We start from the raw sequence: 19,372 nt of genomic DNA, 5'->3' as shown, positions 1-19,372 counted from the left end.
GAGAAGGATGAGACCTACCACTGGTGCCAGCACTGGGCTCAGGCCTCTTCTGCGCCGACTTGCAGTAGCAGGACATGGAGCCGAGGGGCCAGACTCCCAGGCCTGCTCCTTCCTGGCTGCTCAGAACCCATTAAGCAGCTGACGACAAACGTGTCCGCATCCCTGCCGGCATGCACACCCCGGACGGGCCCATTAAACGTGAGGGAGCAGGCCCAGCAGCGAGCCCACAGATTCGAAGTGCAGGAAACCTCAAATGATGTGCAAAAAAAATTGTCAAGGTTAAGAATTTTTCCATGCCTTTGCTTCATACTCGGCCTTTCTGGTGGGGGTGATTTACGAGCTGGGGAAGCTGGTGGGGGGATGAGAGGTGGGGAGGCCAGTGGGGGAAAGCGGGCAGGAGGGCAGCTTTCTTTGGAGGCCCTGGGGCCCCCAAGACTCAGCCCCAAGCAGCCCAGAGTCAGGCTTTGAGTGCCATCAGGCAGGGGGCCCGGACTTCAGATCTGCAGAGAGACGCAGCCCGAGGCCGTAGCAGCCTCTAGGCCACTGCCTGCCAATGTCTCCTTAGGAGATTTGGGGGTAGGGGTTGGCTGGGCCCTCCCGCGTTCATAAACAGCTTGCAGCCTGGCCTGTGGGCTCTAATGTCACCCACTCCTTCTCTGTCCATTTCTACCAGTATTGGCCTCCTGAGACAAGGCCCTGACACAGAACAAACCAGGCCTCAGGCCCTGCTGAGCTGGATCTTGACCTGTCTTTATGGGCCCTGGAAGGTCTCATTCCTAAAGAGGCAGGAGAGGGGACCTATGGCCACTCGGGCCTGTGTGCTGGGTCCCAGAGCAGACAGGGAGACCCCCTCTCTGACTCCAGTCCAGCATGCAATGAATGTGCGGTCCTGGGCTGGGGGCTGCCCTGCTCCAGGGGACCTCCACCAGCCTCCACCCAGGAGGTCCACAGTGGTGAGCAGGGGGCAGTGCTGGCTCAGAGAGAGACCTCAGCCCACTCAGCTGGTGATATGAGCATCTTGGAGGCCACATCTATGGCTGTGAGGAGAGAAGGGCAGAGACAGAAGGAAAGGAGGACAAGGGGAGATGGACATCACCGCCCATTTCTCCCCATCTGGAGTCAGAAACGGCACAGCCCACCCAGGCCCCAAACAAGAAGCCAGGCCTACAGCCTCCTGCCAACCTGGCCTGAGGCCAGAGCTGGGGCCACTCCTAGAACATCTCTCTGGTCTGAAGCAGAAAAGCAGCACCTTCCAGATGAGGCTTCTGTCCCTCCTGGTCCATCATCCAGGTGTGCCCAGGAGTACCCAGGTGTGCCCCACAGAGACAAGACCAAGACATGGTCCTGGCATCAGGGGTAAGGCCTGCACCACCCAACCTGCCCCTGCATTTCCACTCTGGGGACCCAAGGCCAGGGTTTCTTGTGCCTCCCTGGAGGAAAGGTCAGTCTCCTCTGCTACCTCTCAGGGAGGAAGGGTTTATTCTCTTTGGGAGGAAGGAGTTAACCAAGACCACCTCTGTTACCCCAGAAAACCACCTGGGGTGCTCACGAGGGAGAAGGGATCCCCTGGACCTTCAGAGGTCTTCAGGAAGTGACAGCCACCCTGTGGTCGTCCAAGTGGTTGAGCTTGGGAACCAGGGAAGTTTCCCAGGAGGGGCTGCTGACCACACAGGGAAGACATACCAGGAGCCGCAGGGGGCCTGGAGGATTTGTTGCCTCTGAGCTCTGGGCCCTGCACCCAGGAAGGATGGAGACAGGCTGGAGGCCCTGGAACAGTGTCCACGTAGGTAAGCCACCGGCTGTGTCCATGTTCAGACACACTTGAGAGGCCTGTAAATGTTTGGTGAATGTGGGCCGTCACGTGGAGGAGAGATGCCTGCTCCGGGAGGACTGAGAGGGGCTGAGTAGGAGGGAGGGTCCTGCCATGCCCTCCTGGGGATGCAGGGGATTGTCTGGGCAGCCGCAGGGCTGTGTGCATGCCCACAGGTATGCAGGCAGAGGTGTGGACTTGCTCTCACGCTCAGGCAGGACATGGGTATGGGGCTGGGGGATGAGCCTGGGATCGTCTAGCCATCCTACGGCGGTGCAGAATCTACTAGAACCAAGAGTCAATGGGTTGTCCTTGATCCGGCCTTCTGGGCTTCTCTGTCCCACCCCTGACAAGTCCTTTGAGAAATGAAGGGTCAAGCACCATCTCGGGGGTGACAGGAGACACAGGGGTGCGCACGTGATGGTTGCAAGGGCTCACAGTTCATTTACCATCTCTGTCTGCATATCCCAGACTGGACCGTGGGCAGGGTGGTGAGGGATGTGGAGGGAGACTGAGAGAAACAGACAGAGACAGAGAGAGCCGGCCAGCCCCCACCCAGCCACACCCACCTGTGAAGACGCTGGATGAGGGGCACAGGGATGGAGTGGGAAGGAGTAGGGTGGGGGTCCCTGGGCCTTGGCCAGCCGGCCCCTCTTCCTCCCTGTGATGCAGGGAGGTGGCGGGCGCCTCGCCGTGTGGAGGTGCCACTAACCACAGCTTTGCTTGGTGGGTCTCTTGTGGGTTTCCTGCAGTTGGGGTGGGAGGTAAGAGGAGGGGCCGGCGAGAGGCGTTAGTGCTGGGGGCGGGGCCTCTCCCCGTGGCCTGGGCTCCCTCCCCCCAGCCCACAGTGGCCTCCTGGTGCGGCCAAGAGCAGGTCGTGGCCCTTTACCCCTGCAGCCACACTGTCCCAGGCTCTCTGGGCTCTCGCCTTTCTTTCAGAATGAGGCCCATTCGCTTAAAGTCTCCAAAATGGAGAATCAACAGGGTGGAGGCCTCTGGGCTCACAGCCCCATCCAGGTCAGCTCAGCAGCTGCTCGGAGACTTGTCGTGACTGGGAGGCTGCCATGGGCTCCTGCGGGTGGGGTGTGGCCACACAGAAGGACTGCAGGCGGGTTCTGAGCCTCACAGCAAAGCGGCCAACTCCTGAAACCTTGCTGACTCACAGGCTGGGCAGGACCCTTGGCCATTTAGAAAGTGTCCATGGACGTTTGGAAGGCATCTGAGCTGTTTATAAAGTGTCCTGATTCTCTGGCCAGAAGTGGGCTTCTCAGACCTCAGGGGCAGCCTCCCTCCCTTCCTGGGTTCTTACCTGTTCATCAGATGGCACTGGGGAGACCCTAAGGAATAGAGGCCGTGGCACCTGTATTCAACCTCCTCAGTTTGTCCCCTGCGCTGACTTCGCTGGGTCCTTCTGACACCTGCTCCTATCATACCTGCCCACCTGAATGCACCTGTCCACCCACCTGGACACACCGGCCCACCTGGACATCCTTGCCCACCTGGACCCCTCTGCCCACCTAGACACCCCTGCCTACCTGGACACACGTGCCCACCTGAATAATCCTGCCCGCCTGGACACCCTTATCAACCTGGACACACCTGCTCACCTGGAAACACCTGCCCACCTGAACAGTCCTGCCCACCTGGACACCCTTGCCCACCTGGACACCTCTGCCCACCTGGACACCCCTGCCTACCTGGACACACCTGTCCACCTAGACAATCCTGGACACCCCTGCCCACCTGAACAATCCTGCCCACCTAGACAATCCTGCCCAAATGAATTATTCTGCCCATCTGGACACCCCTGCCCACCTGGACAATCCTACCCACCTGAACTATCCTGCCCACCTGGATACCCCTTGCCCAGCTAGACATCCTTGCCCATCAGAACACCTACTTCCGGTCCTCAGTGTAGTGGTGGCCTCAGCCCCACCCTCTCCCCCTCCTAGCCTCCCAGCCCAGCTGCCCAGGAAGTTCACCCACAGGCTCCACAGGTCTGGATTTCTGAGCAGGCACTGATAGAGCAGGTGGGAGGAACTCTGCCTACCGTTCCCACCTCAGGGCCCAGTAGCTTCAGGGAGGCCCCCCTCAGTAGGGCCAGCAGTCAGGTCTTCTGGGAGATGGCCTGCTAGGAGGTGCACGTGCTGGAGAAGCACCCTGCCTCTGCCTGTCAGAAGCATGTTCAGAGAACACAGCAACAACAAAGTACCTAACGTGGGTCAAACCCGCGGGGCCTCTGCAGGCTGGGCGTCTGCAAGCCCCCAGTGTCAGATGGAAACTTCCACTTTTAAGAAAACCCAACGGTTCTCCTTCTTGCAGGCTGCTGTGAACACGCACGCTTGCACACATGCGCACACGGGCACACACGCGTGCGCATAGGCACACGCACAGAGATGCGCCTACAGCCACACCCCAACCACACCTTCACCTTCGAGATCGCTCATCTCCAGCCCACACCCCATGCTCTCAGCAGAGGGCTCTGCGCTCGGACACAGCGGTCTCTGCTTTCTCACATGTGGGGCGGCTCGCTGGGGAGTTTTTGCAGCCCCGGTGGCACTTTTATGGCTCTGCCAGGGCAGTGATCTACTCGGTGAGAAAAGACAGGGCCATCCTCCTACCTCTGTGCCAGGCTCCCTCCCGGAGGCTTTTGGGCATGGGCAGGCCGGGTGGGCCGAGTACCTCGCCAATGCCCAGAGGGTCAGCTGACGTCCAGCGGCTGAACAGCCTTCCTCCTATGAGCCCCAGTGGTGGCTTCCCTTGCTGGTCAGCTCTAGCACACAGGGTGCCTCTGAGCTTTCTTGGTTCTTTCTCTTGCCTGGCAGATCTCTGAGGACCTGGACAGCGGGAAGCTCTGTGTGGATGCTCAGCAAGCCGGGGCTGGCAGCTGGCTCAAGTACATCCGAGTGGCATGCTCCTGTGACGACCAGAACCTCACCATGTGTCAGATCAATGAGCAGGTAGGTCCGGACTCGCACAGAGCCTTGTCCTTGGGGCCTTGGTACCGAGGCGGACAGGAACGGGGGCGCCAGGGTGAAGGGTTAGCCGCACCTCTGCCAAGCCCATTCTGCAGCGGGGGGGGCTACTTGACACTTGGCCAGCACTGAGTTTCCGGGAACTTGGTGACACCCCACAAATGCCTTTGTGCCATGGCCTCACTGGGGGCTAATGGGGTCTGAGAGCCAAAAGATGACAGTTTATAGGAAGAAACGTGGCCAGGAGCAGGCAGGTACAGAAACCACAGGGTCCACATTCCGACAAACGTCACCCATGTGAGAGAAGTGGAGAACCGGACACCTCTGCTTGAGAGTCGTGTCTGAATGGCTGTTCATCCCAGCTGCCTGGAAGGGTTCCGCACTTGCCGTCTGGAAGGCTGAGGCAAGACCCCAGCTGCCCAGAGGTCCCCGAAATCACTGCAACAGTATAGCCACCCTGCAGAAGTGACCAGCCACATTTTGCACAAATCCTGGCCTTGCTGGAAGCCAAGTGATGTTTTTCCTGAGCTGCATGGTCTGGGCTTCTGTGCCTGTCCCACCAGAGCTAAGGAACTCTTCGGCTTCTGCTGCCGCCCCCAGGAGGTTGAAGACCCTCTTGGCATGCTAGATCCTTACCACTTCGTGTCCATGCTGGTCCTGGGCTGCAGGCATCCAGTCTCAGGAACCAATCAGGACAGAAGATGCCACATGGAGTTTCCACCATGAAGACAATGTGTCCCCGGGGCTGGAAGCACTTAGTTCATGTTTTCATCACAAGTTTGCAAGTGGCCCCCAGAAGCCCTGCTCGGAGCCAGGCCCTTCGGACCATGCTTTCACCAAGTCCCCAGCGTAAGTCTTCCTGCGGATGCCTGGGGGCCCATCCCTGTCCATCTCAGGGTTTGCTTTTGCCTCTGTTTTGGGGTTACCCATGAGATTTCATTTGCAAAAAAAGGGTTCCATTGCTTTAAGAAATGTCTGTGGAGACCACATAACAGAGGATGCAGCTTCAGGTCATCTGTGCAAATTCTTAAAAGCCATTTGAAGCTCCTGACTCTAGAAGAAAAAAATTTGCACCAAGAAATGCAGAGACCTCACACTCAGGAGGCCCCGGGACCCACATGGATTGCTGGGCAGCTCGCCCTCATCTCCTCAGCCCCTTTTCCAGCTGTGTGGTCTCAGCCTGGACTGAGCAGCTCTCCCTCTCTCCATTGGACATGATCTGGTGAAGCTCAGATCCACCTCTACCACCGAGATGGCTACACCTTCCAGTGGGAACCCGACATTCTGAAAATAAGTATTTTTTAATTACAAAATATATTGCTGAAAGAAAGCAAAAGAACCATCATAAAAATTAGCACAATACTTAAAAAAAAAAGACACTTTTTCTCCTGCTGCTGCTGCTGCCAAGTCACTTCAGTCGTGTCCGACTCTGTGCAACCCCATACACGGCAGCTCACCAGGCTCCTCTGTCCCTGGGATTCTACAGGCAAGAACACTGGAGTGGGTTGCCATTTCCTTCTCCATTCTAGATGAGCATAAAATGTAAGCGAAGGAGAATTAGGTTTAAGGTGCATGGAAAGATGGTCCTTCTTTTGGCCTTTCCTTGCAGAGAGCATGGTTCCTTGGTCGTATGTCGGGGAGCCGAGGGGCAGTGGGAAAAAAAAAACACCAGGAGGCCAGGTCCAGGACTGCACTTCCGTGAGATGCAGAATAAAATAGTGAAGGATCCAGATTTTTTATTTTAAAAAGAAAAGTTTGTTAGAGTGTCTAAACCAAACTTAAGCCGTGAAGTAAGTATCTTTATGTGGCAAGCTTCTGAAAAAGCAAGCAGACGTATTGTCTGTTCTCAAAGAGAAGTCTGTCTTCCGACATCTTTGTTTTATTATTAATATTTTAGATTAGCTTTTATTTCAGCTCTGTGTAGGGTCCAAATGGAATTCACTGCCTTGCAGCAAACTCCTTCCCTTGTCAGGACCAGCAGACAGGAATACCCTTAACTCAGGGATTCCCTTTCACTTCATCCCACTTTTGTCCCTCAGTGCTTCCCATTCCAAAGCTCCATCCTACAGTCAGAAACACACCTGGTTCTAATACTTTAACCCAATGTGACATCAAAATTTCATCCTCGCCTGCTGGATGTTTCGAACAGCCTAAATGTGGGAGATTCATTATCCCCACTTCAGCTCACAGACTCAGAGAGGATGTGGGTGCACATTTAAGCAAACACAGCAGTGAAATGGCTTGAAGCAGCAAAAATTTCCCCGCCTGGGGCCTTTCAAACCCTCCATCCTCCGAGGGAGAGAGGAGCCCTCTGCCGGGCCTCCTCGGACCATGGTGGGTGGTTCCCGCTATTACTGGGCAACCAGTGTCCCCATCCCCAAACCTAACTGCATGGCTGTGGCCTCCAGACACCCAGGAAGGCAGTGGCCAATAGGCACAAGGAGGCGGCCTCATCTCAGATCTCAAAGGAAAATGGGTGATGTGTGGGACATAATTTTCCTGAGAAATAGTACAAATAATTTTAAACTCTCATAATGATAGGAAAGGGCTTCCCTGATGACTCAGATGGTAAAGAATCTGCCTGCAATGCAGGAGACCCAGGTTTGATCCCTGGTTTGGGAAGATCCCCTGGAGAAGGGAACAGCAACCCACTCCAGTATTCTTGCCTGGAAAATCCCATGGACAGAGGAGCCTGGCGGGCTATAGTCCACAGGGTCGCAAAGAGTCGGACCCAACTTTGTGACTCACACACACGCACACGCACATGCACACACACACACATACTAGATTTCAAACTGTTTTGTAGACAGTCTCTTGAAACCCGGCTTCCTCTCCCCTGGGATGGCCACATGGCCAGCAGAAGGGCTTCCGTCCCCCAGTCCCGACCGGTGGAAGCTCAGCTCACTGCAAAGGGACTGGCGTAACCCTGCATGGAGCTGGAGTAAAACTGTCCCTGAAATATTAATAATAAAACAAAGAATTTTGAAGACAGGCTTCTCTTTGAGAAGGAAACATTACATGGTATTAATGGGGTTTTTCGGATTGCCCTAATCCCAAGAGTTTCCACCAGGATTTCCTGGCACTTAGGAAACCCCCTACATATACACACATGCACACACATACATACACAGAGACACACCGAAGGGAACAATTTCCCTCTCTCTCCCTCCCCACCCCCTCCCCCCAACCCCACCACACACACCTGCACAGAACATCACCTCCCAACACAGCACAGACATGGAAGGGAAGGCACCCAGACTGAAGATCTAAGATCTATGAAAAGAGCTTCAGGTTTTCCAGGTGGTATTCGGTAGAGAAATCACTTCAATCAGAAAAGCTCTCACTTGAAGTTCGTGAGCCATGACCTGAACCCCAATGTCCAGAGGTCCAGGGGGACCAGGCAGGAAAGGGTCACTTAAGGAGAATGTTCCCAAAGCTGCAGTGGCCAGAGAACTTGAGGCAGCTCTGCATGGGCCTCCTGGATGGTCTCCAGTCCTCTGGAGACACCCACACAGGGGCAGTGGGCTGAGGTCAGGGGTCTCAACACCCTCAGTCCAGCAAGGCCTTGGCTGATGTCCAGACGGGCTGTGGGGACAGATGCAGCCTGCATGCCCTGGGTGGTTCTGAGCGGGTGGTGGGCCCTCCAGCCGCTTTGAGAGTGCTGAGGGAGCCCAGACGCCGGGCAGTGCACCCCCCGCTGGACAGACCCCTTCTGTCCTGCCAGGCCTCATTCTTCCCAGACACTCAGGCTACTGACCATGTGCCCCTCACCCAGCTGTGGAGCCGCAGGGGCAGGGCTCAGAGCCCTTCACCGAGTGCACCCCTCTTGGAGCCCTGAGGCTCTCAGCGGTCTCTGCCCCATGGGACCTCAAGGAGAGGTGACCAGCCCATCCCTTCCACTCTGTTCCCCGGGCACCACCCTCGGCACCAGCCTCCATGGGGCTCTAGGTGAGGGGAGCCCTGGGCAGCAAAGGCCACAGGGGCCTTGAATTTCTCCCTGCACCCAGCCTATCACCTAAAGGTGACTTGTGGTTTGCTGCCTACAGGCAGTCCTGAGGCCACTTGAGCTTTGGGGTAGCCTGGCTGCCAGGAAACAAAACATCTACAGCAGACAGCTGTCGGGGAACAAGTTTCTCTCTGTGATTTTGGGGGGCAGTCAGACCACAGCATAGAACCTGGGGTGCCTGGTTCACCTTCCCAGCTTAGCAGGAGCAGAAGGCAAGCACTGGTGCCTTGATTCACTCTGGAAGGCAAGACCCTCGCCCACCCTCCCCAGGGATTTTGTGGCCCTCCCCTGCTCCCAGCATCCTCCAACTCCCACTTTTCTTTTAGGAAAACTCGAGACCTTCAGATATCCCTTGGGTGGCTCTTTCTCCCACTGTGATAAGCAAATAAGTTGGTTTCAGATGTCTCAGGAGACACGGACAGGATCTGTTCTTGGATTTGTTTTACGTATTTATTTTATTTATTTATTTTGGCTGTGCTGGGTCTTCGTTGCTGTGCACAGGTTTTTCTCTAGTTGCGGCGAGTGGCAGCTTCTCTCTAGTTGTAGTGTGCAGGCTTCTCATTGTGGTGGCTTCTCTTGTTGTGGAGCATGGCTTATAGGCACATGGGCTTCGGTATTTGCAGCACGTGGGTTCATAGTTGCGGCTCCAGAGAATGAGCTCAGTAGTTGTGGTACATGGGCTTAGTTACTCCTCAGCATGTGGAATCTTCCTGGACCAGGGATCAAACCTGTGTCCCCTGCATTGGCAGATGCATTCCCAACCCCTGGACCACCAGGGAAGTCCTGGATTTGTTTTAGTGATAAGAAAGTAAACAAGTGCTTTGAAATAAAGTGCCCTCCACAGCAAGCAAAGGCCAGAAGAGGCCTGCACACAGCCCAGCTCCTTCTCCCACATCACCTCGACAGGGCAAGGATGTTGGTGGCTGGATGTCAGGTGGCCGATGTGGCTGAAGATGGTGCAACATGATACTGGGGTCACTCACACACATTGGGGAGCACGACTCAGGGGCTGGACCCCCAGTACACCTCAGAAGGGCTGCGAGGTCCGCACTGCACGCCAACCACCGGGGCTGGCCAGCCAGGCATCAGGAAAAGCCACCACCACCAGCACATTCTGGGACAAGTGAGGGGCCGCGTCTCCCCAAAGCGGAAGCAGACAAAGGCTAATCTCCTTCACAGAGCATGTTAAAACAATAGCATTTTATTAGCAGATGATCCAACAGATCACCACCCAGCAGCCCACCCTTCAGAGCCAGCAGTTAGAGGACAAGAACCCAGGGTTTCCGGGCAAAGCTCAAAGCATGTTCTTTTGCTTTCGTTTCTACTGCCCTGACTTGGACGAGCCCCTCCCCACTGCCCACCCCCGTGTCAGGGTCAGCGGTCTGCCAGGGCTGGGATTCTAAACGATGGCTATGCCGTGTCCACTGCCCTTCTCTGCCCTGATCGTGGAAGGCCCATCCCTCCCTCCACGACATTTAAATTAAAAAGGGATCGGCTGTTTCAATGGTAGCTTCCAAACAGTTAGATACAATTTTCCCTTCCAAAATGAGAAGGATGAGGAATTCATTTTAGCACTTCTTACCCAATTTGCAAAAGACTTATTTAAAAAATAGAGCAAATGTGTTTTGCATTAGAAAACCGTTGCATTTTTACTCCCCAGGGCACACTGACCATCTCTGAGGCAAAGGACAAGGTATTGATTCACAGTACCGGTTATCATTTACCAGAACCTATATTTTTTTCCCTCTTAATTAAGTGGAAGTAATTACTTTATTAGAAGGAGCCACTTAAGTATGATGAAGACAATTTAATTGTGACCTGTAATTTATATTTATATTTTTTAAAAATCTAGCTAACTGTATATTATATATTTTTATATTATATGCAAATGTGATAATTTATAGATAATAAATATATATGTAAATCCAGGTACAAACCGTACAACTAAGAAAGAGGAGGGTATACAAGATGATTTTTAATGTTGAGCTGCTGGGAAGGTGACAGAATATATATATATATAAAGGCATATATATAAAGATTAAGGCACAGGCTGCTCCAGCCACACATGGGAAGAGAGGGACATGACAAATCCAAGGGTGACAAGCCGCCTCCCCTCTCTCAGCCAGAGGAAGGGATCGTCTGCTCCTTCCTAGAGCCTGCTGGTGGTAACAAACCCTGAGCAGCCAGCGCCGGCCCCTTCCTTCTGCCCTGAAACAGCCAGGCAGGCAAAGTGAAATAAAGACTTGCCCACACTCTCAGCAGCTCCAAACACTTGCTTCCCAGCTCCATTCTGGAGCATCACCTGGGCTGTTTCTTAAAATCCAAAGCTAACCCCTGTGCCAGCCTCAGGTCTCTGGTGTCCACAACTTTCTCCGAGAGAGAAGGTCGGCGTTTGGGGATATCAAGCAGTGAGGAAACACGCTGACACCTACCAAGGTCTTGAGGCAATAAGAGTGCTGGCCTCGCCACATTGCGGAGCCCTGAAAAATGCCCAGAGATAACCCTCGGTCCAGCATCCTCTCTCCAAAGGCAGACTGGCGACTGAGCGAATTTGCTATTCAGCAAGATCTCAGAGCAATTCAAATTCCCCTTGCTGTGTGCTTCTCTCATGAAAAGCCCCTTGTGTGCCACGCGAAAGCCTTCACAAATTCAAGCACAAGTGAATTCCGAAATCCAGAATGGAGAGAGCTTAATTTTTTTTTAAGATAAGCACCTATATTACTCAAATACCCCTTTAAAGTTTCTCAAACTGATCAGGGGTGGGGAGTGGGGTGAGGGTGGAAACAAAGGCCAGTTCGCTTATCACTTTCATGATTTTCATTTGCTCCTGGAAGGGGAGAGCTGTGGCCTGTATTCAACATACGGGCTGGTGGGTCTGCAATCTAATCCTTTCTATCCAGTGTAGGTCAGATGGAGTTTTTCACCTACTTAAATTTTAAAATTCTAAGATTAAGGTGGAATGAAAATTGTGGAACTTAAAGTCTTTATGTTTGAAAATAATATCTGTTCTTGCGAAACTGACTTGGTATTAAAAACAAAAACAAACTTAAGGAACGCTAAGGAGAAAATACACCCAAACTATCAGCCATTATCGATTTGAAATATTTCTTTGTCTTAAAGAATGTTGTTGGAAGAAAAGAAAATGATGTTCATTTTCTTATGAACGTGGCCCATACTGCATCCAGTTTTTCTCCGGCAGTTTCTCTGTCTTTTGTTGAGAACGTGGCCATGTATTTGTCCGAGCTCCGTTCACCTACAAGAGGCCGTCTCTTTGTGTCCAGAGATTGTGAAAGGGTCAGGCTAAACACAGTTAGAATCCCAAGTCCCCCTTGTTGGTGTCGGCCGCCCATGTTCAATCAGGTCTCGCGTTGCAAAGAGAACTGAGATGCTGAACAAGGTCTTAACTCGGGATCAGTTCTGTTTGGCATTGTTATTTTTTAAAGCCGTTTAGAGCAGACATTTATTGGCGCTAGTAAAGTCAGCTGTTGCTGTGGTTTCCTCCGCTCTCAGGCTCTGAAACCAGACAGAAAATTCCGCCTTGCCACACAATCCAAGGACCCCGAGACAGTTACATGTTGCTGGGGACGCCACTGTTCAGAGACAGGCTTGGATACCCAGATGCCAACCTGTAAACAAAGGCAGGTCTGCTCTGAGCCTGGGAAGGAAAGAGTATCAGAGACCAGGGTTCTTTCTTTCCAGGGGCATAGGCTTCTGTTCCCCTCTTGTGGAAATCCTTAAGACTCAGCCCATCCTTGATGCCCAGTTAGCCCTGGGATCTGAATATGTCCCACGAAGGGGCACACAATGAAAGGCTAGGGATAAACCAACTTCAGGATAAACCAACTTAAGTGACTGCAGTAATAATTTGGTTTCCAGGTGGCTCAGTGGTAAAGAATCTGCCTGCCAATGCAGGGAATGTGGAAGATGTGAGTTTGATCCCTGGGTCAGGAAGATCCCCTAGAGGAGGAAATGGCAACCCACTCCGGTATTCTTGCCTGGAAAATCGCATGGACAGAGGATCCTGGCAGGCTACAGTCCATGGGGTGGAAAAGGAGTCAGACACAACTAAGCACTCACACACAATAATAATTTATCACCGGGAGAAGGGAAGGGGCGGGTGGTACAGTAACAGCACAACTTGTGCCCCAGCAGTCAGGAGACTCAGTCCCACAAAAGCCCGGCCTTTGTCCCAGGAAGTCGCCGGACCCCGCAGACCAGGAAGATAAGGCCTTTGTGCTGAACAGGTCGTAAAAGTACCTGCCGCCTTTGTGTGGACCAGGGCGGATCCGCCGCAGCCCCATGCCCTTAGCGAAGGTGGACCGGCTGAGTTTGGAAAAGTTCGTGCGCTTTCCCGTTTGCAGCTGCGCCTCTTCCTCCAAGTGGGGGCAGGTCGGGGACACCCGCTGTCCCCAGTCTGGCCGCAGGCTCTGCGATCAGCTCTAATAGCTATTAACCCAGTCTAGCCGCTCAAAGTCCCAGCGGCCCGGGCCGACTGCTGGCCCGCTGCGTGTCCGGTGCTCGCGCCCCCTCCAGGCGCCGGGGCCCACCGTCTGTCCCGAGGAGCGGGACTGGGTAGGGGGCGCCCGCCGCACAAGGAACTGCTTCCCTTGCCGGCGCGCTAGACCCACCGGCTGGGAAGGGTCGGTTCCCTCCAAGGGGGTCCGAGGACTGAGTCCGCAGCTCTCGGAGCTGGGACGGGGTGGGGCTGCGCGGTTGGGTGGGAGGGGGGAGGGAGGGGGCGTCTCAGAAGATCTGGCAGTCCTGGAAGGCGGGCAGGAGGCGAAGGGCGTTGGGGATGAGACCGGAGTAGACTCCCAGTTCGGAGGTGGGAGGGGGATGTCTGCAGGTCCCAGGCCCTTGGAGGGGTTCGGGGGAGGAAGGGGAGGGAATCCGGCGATCCCAGAAGGCGGGTGGGGTCCCGGGAGACCTGGTGGCCCTCCGAGAGGGGGGATTAGGGATCCTGGAAGAGTGGGTGGCCCTCAGAAGGGGTCGGAGGGGGACGCAGAGCCGGAGGCGTAGGCGGGGCGGTGAGCCGCGTCAGCCCCCGAAGCCCGGCGGCGGGAGCAGAAGTCCAGCATCTCCGGACGCAGGTCAGAGCGCGCCGCCGGCCTCTCACGTTCCGGGCCCTCGCGGGGCGCAGGCCTAGCCGGGGAGGATGCTGCGGGCGGGTCCACATTGCCCTCTAACGGGGACCCACGGGAAGCCACCGGCCGTCGGCCGGCGGGCGCATTAAGGCTGCACTTGCTGGATGCGCTGGTTCAACGCTGGGATGACAGTGCGATTATGCCTGTGTATTAATAAGCTGTGACTCCCTGCGGTGGGATGGGTCAGGGGCTCATCCCGGCTTTGCTGGAGCGTGAGATGCACTTTGGGTCTGATTCTAAAATACAGTGGCTGGAGTCTGACTTAAAAAAAAAACAACAATTATTTCAGCCACTGTAATTTCTTTTAAACTTTATATTTTGTATTGGGGTGTAGCCAGTTAACAATGTTGCGATAGTTTCAGCTGAACAGTGAAGGGATTCAGCCATACATATACATGTATCCATTCTCCCCCAAACTCCCCTCCCAGCCAGGCTGCCACATAACAGTTGAGCAGAGTTCCATGTGCTATACACTAGGAACTTGCTGGTTATCCATTTTAAATTTAGCAGTGTGTGCATGTCCATCCCAAGTTCCCTTACTATCCCTTTCCCCCATCCTTCACCCCTGAAAACCATAAGTTCATCCTCTAAGTCTGTGAGCACTGTGTAATTTTTTAGATAAAATAATACAAAACTGGGAGTTTAATATCAATTGATATAACTATAGAAGGTAATATGGTACAGTTTCTGCGCTGTGCTATTGCTCAGTTGTGTCCGACTCTCTGTGGCCCCATGGACTGAAGTCCACCAGGCTCCACTGTCCGTGGGGTTTCCCAAGCAAGAATGCTGGATTGGGGTGCCACTCCTACTCCACGGGATCTTCCCGACCCAGGGATTGAAGCCACATCTCCTGCGTCTCCTGCACTGGCAGACAGATTCTTTACCACTGCGCCACCTGGGAAGTCTGGTCTCCATTTTAAAAATCTCATCCTTATTTTAGCGGCATGCCAGGGGATAGTTGCCAGATGAAATTGCTAACAAGTACATATTGATAAGACATCTGTACGTGTGTGTACTTCTACTGGGTACAGTTCCACTATCCACATGTTCAGCGGGGATTTTGGGGACGCCATGTGGCTCTGTTGTCCCTTTGAGAGCACATTGGTGTCATTCTGGAATTAGTTGAAACTGGTGATCTGTGAGGGCATCCACAGCTGGACTTGGACTGGGGAGAGGGGAAAGGGGCCCCACTAGAGGGGGGAAACTCAGCCTTCCAGATGTTTCCCTGGGGTATGGGGGGAGGTGAGCAGGCAGTGCCCAGGTCAGTCCCCGGGGCGTCTGAACCATGTCCAGCTACTGTGGAGAAGCCTCGCCTAACACCCAACCGCCAGTTCCTCCACCAGAAGGTGGTGCTGAAGAACCTTGGGTAGGAATGGCCTGGAGAAGCCTCTGCCCCCCGTTTCTCTCCAAGCAGATGGACTGGTCTCAGGTCCTTCCCTGGCCTCCTAGCCAGCCCTGTGACCAAGCCTTAGTGCTCCTGGAAGTGCCTTGGTTACTGTGATCTGAAGAGGAACCCAGACATCACATGCAGGCATGGGAGGCAGTGGACGGCCTAACAGAAATGCAGCCTGCTATCTGACATTTCCAGATTTAAGATGCAGGGTTCCTGGCGTCAGCCCTGTCCTCGTGAGAGTGGGCGCACCACCCAGAGGAGCTGGTTCCCTGGGCTCCAGGGAGGGCAGGAGCCCTAGGCAGGGGCTGGCAAAGGCAAGGAAGGCCTCGGTCTCTCCCAGAGCCTCCCAGGCTGTTGGAGCCTGGTCCCTGGGCCTCATCCCAGACGACCCTGATCATGCTTCCCTCTTGAGTAGCTGGAGTTTTCCAGATCATGGCCACCACCCACCTTGCAGATGATGCTTTTTCAGGGGACACCTTGGCAAGCTACAGGGCTGCTCAGAGTATTGACACTGGACGTTTGTCCCTCAGAGCTTGCTCCAGGCTACAGACTCTACCCCAAGCCCCACCTGACCCCTCTCTGTTTTCAGAGCGATCCCTGATCCCAGACACCCACAGCTGCTGGTACCGAGCTTGTGGCTGGCACGGGCTCCCCTCCACCTCCCACTGTGGGAGACGTGCACACTCATCTGAGACTCGCACCTACCGACCTGGCACACGGGACCGCCGTCTGTCTCCGTGGCCACTTTCATAAACATCCAAACCCACGCTCAGGGGTGAAGACCCCATCCTGGCCCCAGACAGCAGAGAGTGTCCTACATACATATTGACAAAAGGAACCAGGCTCCACTTCTGAGGAAAGGAGCCGCTCTCTCTACCTGATATTTCCTGCTAGGAAGCACCCTGCTCAGGAACTTTGGGGCTAATCCTCACGCATTTCCTTTTGCATCCCCTTTATCCAAAATCTGGATCAAACTAGCTAAAAATAGACTCTAGTCCTCCTGAGAGTATCCTGCCAAGTTCCGAAGGGGAACCTCTTAGCAGCAATTAGAAGGCAGGTCAAGGGCCCAGCGGGGCAGGCTCCCCAATGAGCAGTGTCAATGGCGTGCGGGCCGGGTGTGCACGATGTGGCTTTTAAAGCAGCCAGGCCAACAATGCTGACCCTTTCTCTCTGGTTTCTCCATCCTAGATTTATTATAAAGTCATTAAGGACATTGAGCCAGGAGAAGAGCTGCTGGTCCATGTGAAAGAAGGTGCCTACTCTCTGGGGGCGGTGCCTCCCAGCCTGGATGGTAAGCCCCCACCCACAGGAGCAGAGGCCTGGTGCTCCATCACTTGGACAGCATGACAGGAGCCAGGGGTCCCCCAGCTGCTGCCCATGGTCCATCCCCCAGGCCCCAGATGGGCAGAACCAATTCCTTCCAACAACTTCTCAACCTGAGCACTTTGCTTTCTCCTTCCTTGGGTTACAGGGGCCACAGTCTGAACTCAGACAGGACTTGAGACAACACAACATGCTGCCTGACATCTCTGTAGTGGGAGAGTCCTAGGGGCTCTTTTTAAACTGTATAATTATCATATAACAGCAGCAATATACTCTCTGCAAGACTTAAACAAACAGACCCATTTCACAGCTTGGAAACATTCGCCCCCTAGAGCTCTGTGCCAAAGGAGAGTCACAGTCTCAGTTAAGAAAGTGCAGTGATGCCATCCATGTGTTTGAAAGCAATGACCACCTGTAGTTAAAAGCAAAAATTCTCAGAGAACAGTTAAGGGAAGTTTATTTGGTGAGAGGGAATATTTAGGGCTTCTGCTGCTGCTATTGCTAAGTCACTTCAGTCGTGTCCAACTCTGTGCGACCCCATAGATGGCAGCCCACCAGGCTCCCCCGTCCCTGGGATTCTCCAGGCAAGAACACTGGAGTGGGTTGCCATTTCCTTCTCCAGCGCATGAAAGTGAAGTCGCTCAGTCGGATCCGACTCTTAGCGACCTCATGGACTGCAGCCTACCAGGCTCCTCTGTCCATGGGATTTTCCAGGAGTGGGATTTTCCACTGGAGTGGGGTGCCATTGCCTTCTCCGTTAGGGCTTCTGAGGGCCCCTCTAAGCAAGCTCTTCCAACAGGACTACAGGAAGCATCCCTAGTGTCCTTTCCTCTTGGCTGGTCACACAGTATGTGTCTGGTAGACACACTTCTATTCCTTGTTCATCCACACCCAGGCACATCTCTGATAATGCTTGAGGAAAGCCCAGTCTCATACAGGCTCAGATTTCTGAAATCCAGATTTCTATTTCTCCATCCACATTGTTAAGCAGTGTGCCCATTCACCTTGGGATCCTGGAACCATTTTTAAGTGGCAGAGGAAAAGTCAGTTGGAGGAAGCTGCTTGGCAACGAGGCTGGTCAGTTAACTCCCTACGTGCTGTGGCTGAATAGATGGCATCTCTTCTCTGCATGAGGCCCCGCAAGTGAACCGAAGGCAGCCTCTGCTTCTCACCGTCTCTGGTGCAAATGATTCCATTCCGGCTAGAGAAAGGGGGGAGGCTGGCTTTTCCCTTCCTGTCCTTCTTCCCCCACACCCCCCACACACACACACAAGTACTCCAAGGTTTAATGATTAATGCCACTAACTGCAAGTTTCTCTAAGGAGCCGGTCCCGTGTCACGGCCTGGAAGTACGGTTGACTGGGCCAGGGAGCTAGGCTTCGGAATTAGCAGGAAGCCCCCGGGAGCAGGGTGACCTTCTCGGTCCTCAAGCGTGGCCCACCTTTGTGGGGCAGCACTTTGCGCCCGTGAGTTCTTCCAAAGGCTCTCTCTAGAGAAGGACAGTTCTATAAAATAGACTCAACCCACCCTCTCCTCTAGACTTTGGTTTTAATCAGCCCTTCGAGAAAAGGAAATAGGTGGCTAAGCTCTGGGTATCAGGGGGATGGTCTCATTTTTCTTAAAAAAATTGTTGAAAAGACCTGTGAATCTTAGATAATGCACTCAGAAAGATAAATTCGGCCATGCTGGGCCATGGGGTTTTGTTTGTATGATGACCTGTCTTTCTTCCGAAAGGTTAGAGAAACCTTGATTCCTGTCCCTCTTCTAATGCCTGATCTTAAATAACTTGGGTCTGCATTTTCCTAATTTATCAGACATCTGTGGGCTTGCTTTCCACACATAATAGTCCAACGTCAAATATTTGACTTTTCATCCCCTTGGCTGTCAGGATCACTCCTTCACCTCCCAACAGCCACCCCTCCTCAGTTAACTCTGAATCTCACAGAAAGAAAATGTAAAAATGTTCCTCACTAAGATAATTATCATAAAAAATCTTTTATCCCAGCCCCAGTGAATGCAGGGCCCCTTATCACGGCAGGAACTTGGAGTGGGCTCTTGAGGGCTTTTGAGCCTCCAGTCTGTAGATTAGCATGTAGATGCCACATAATTGTGTCCCCCTGGGTTCCCTGAAGCCATTAGGCACTGATTTATTTTTCTGTTACATTCCTGCTTTGCCGCGAAAAGTTGCCGAGGGAACTTCAGACAGACGCAAGGCTCAGACTCGACACACAAGACATCGGGCCAGCATGGTCTCGGTTTAGTTGGGTTTGGGCAGAAGTCAGAGCTTTTGCCCCGGCCCACAGCCCCCCTCCCTGGGTTTAGATGAGGAGAGCTCCGTTCTGAGTCACAGTGCTGCCTGCTCTTGTTGGGGGCAGGAGCTCTGGCAGGATGACCTCCAGGTATCACGGAAGAAGGGAGGGCGGGGGTGGGGGGGGGCAGTGGGTGGACCTGCTCTGCCAGTTCACTGCGGGGAGCGGCCCCAGCCCTGTGGACCCAGGACTGGCAGCCTGGCAGTGCCCTTCCAAAGCTGCAGCTTTGTAAAGAAATTCAATTCCAATTTTCCTACAAGTGACTCAGAGCAGAGGGAAGCCACTTTCAGGTTCATTAGTTCCAGGAACTTTTTATTTTGTTTTTACTCTTTTCAGTAGAAAGGGGAAAGATTTCTCTTTCAAGAGAACTTCTAGCTCTTGGGAGAAAATAAAGAAAATCATTTCCATTCAA

At 53.7% G+C, this 19,372-nt stretch overlaps 1 protein-coding gene across 4 annotated transcripts in view; it reads left to right on the top strand.

The window, feature by feature from the left end:
* PRDM16 (PR/SET domain 16) overlaps positions 1-19,372 on the top strand; it is a 339,606-nt gene that overhangs the window by 278,310 nt on the left and 41,924 nt on the right. For 3 of the 4 annotated variants that reach the window (XM_043923447.1, XM_043923449.1, XM_043923446.1), the window contains exons 4-5: positions 4,636-4,770; positions 16,517-16,619. In XM_043923447.1, the coding sequence (XP_043779382.1) occupies positions 4,636-4,770; positions 16,517-16,619 (238 nt within the window). Of the gene's footprint in view, positions 1-1,355; positions 4,404-4,635; positions 4,771-16,516; positions 16,620-19,372 lie in introns of those variants that run through there. The other variant, XM_043923448.1, reaches the window with a different exon arrangement.

This window comes from Cervus elaphus, chromosome 14 (genome assembly GCF_910594005.1).
Source record: "Cervus elaphus chromosome 14, mCerEla1.1, whole genome shotgun sequence".
Taxonomy (NCBI): domain Eukaryota; kingdom Metazoa; phylum Chordata; class Mammalia; order Artiodactyla; family Cervidae; genus Cervus; species Cervus elaphus.
This window is presented reverse-complemented; position numbering and strand designations above follow the sequence as displayed.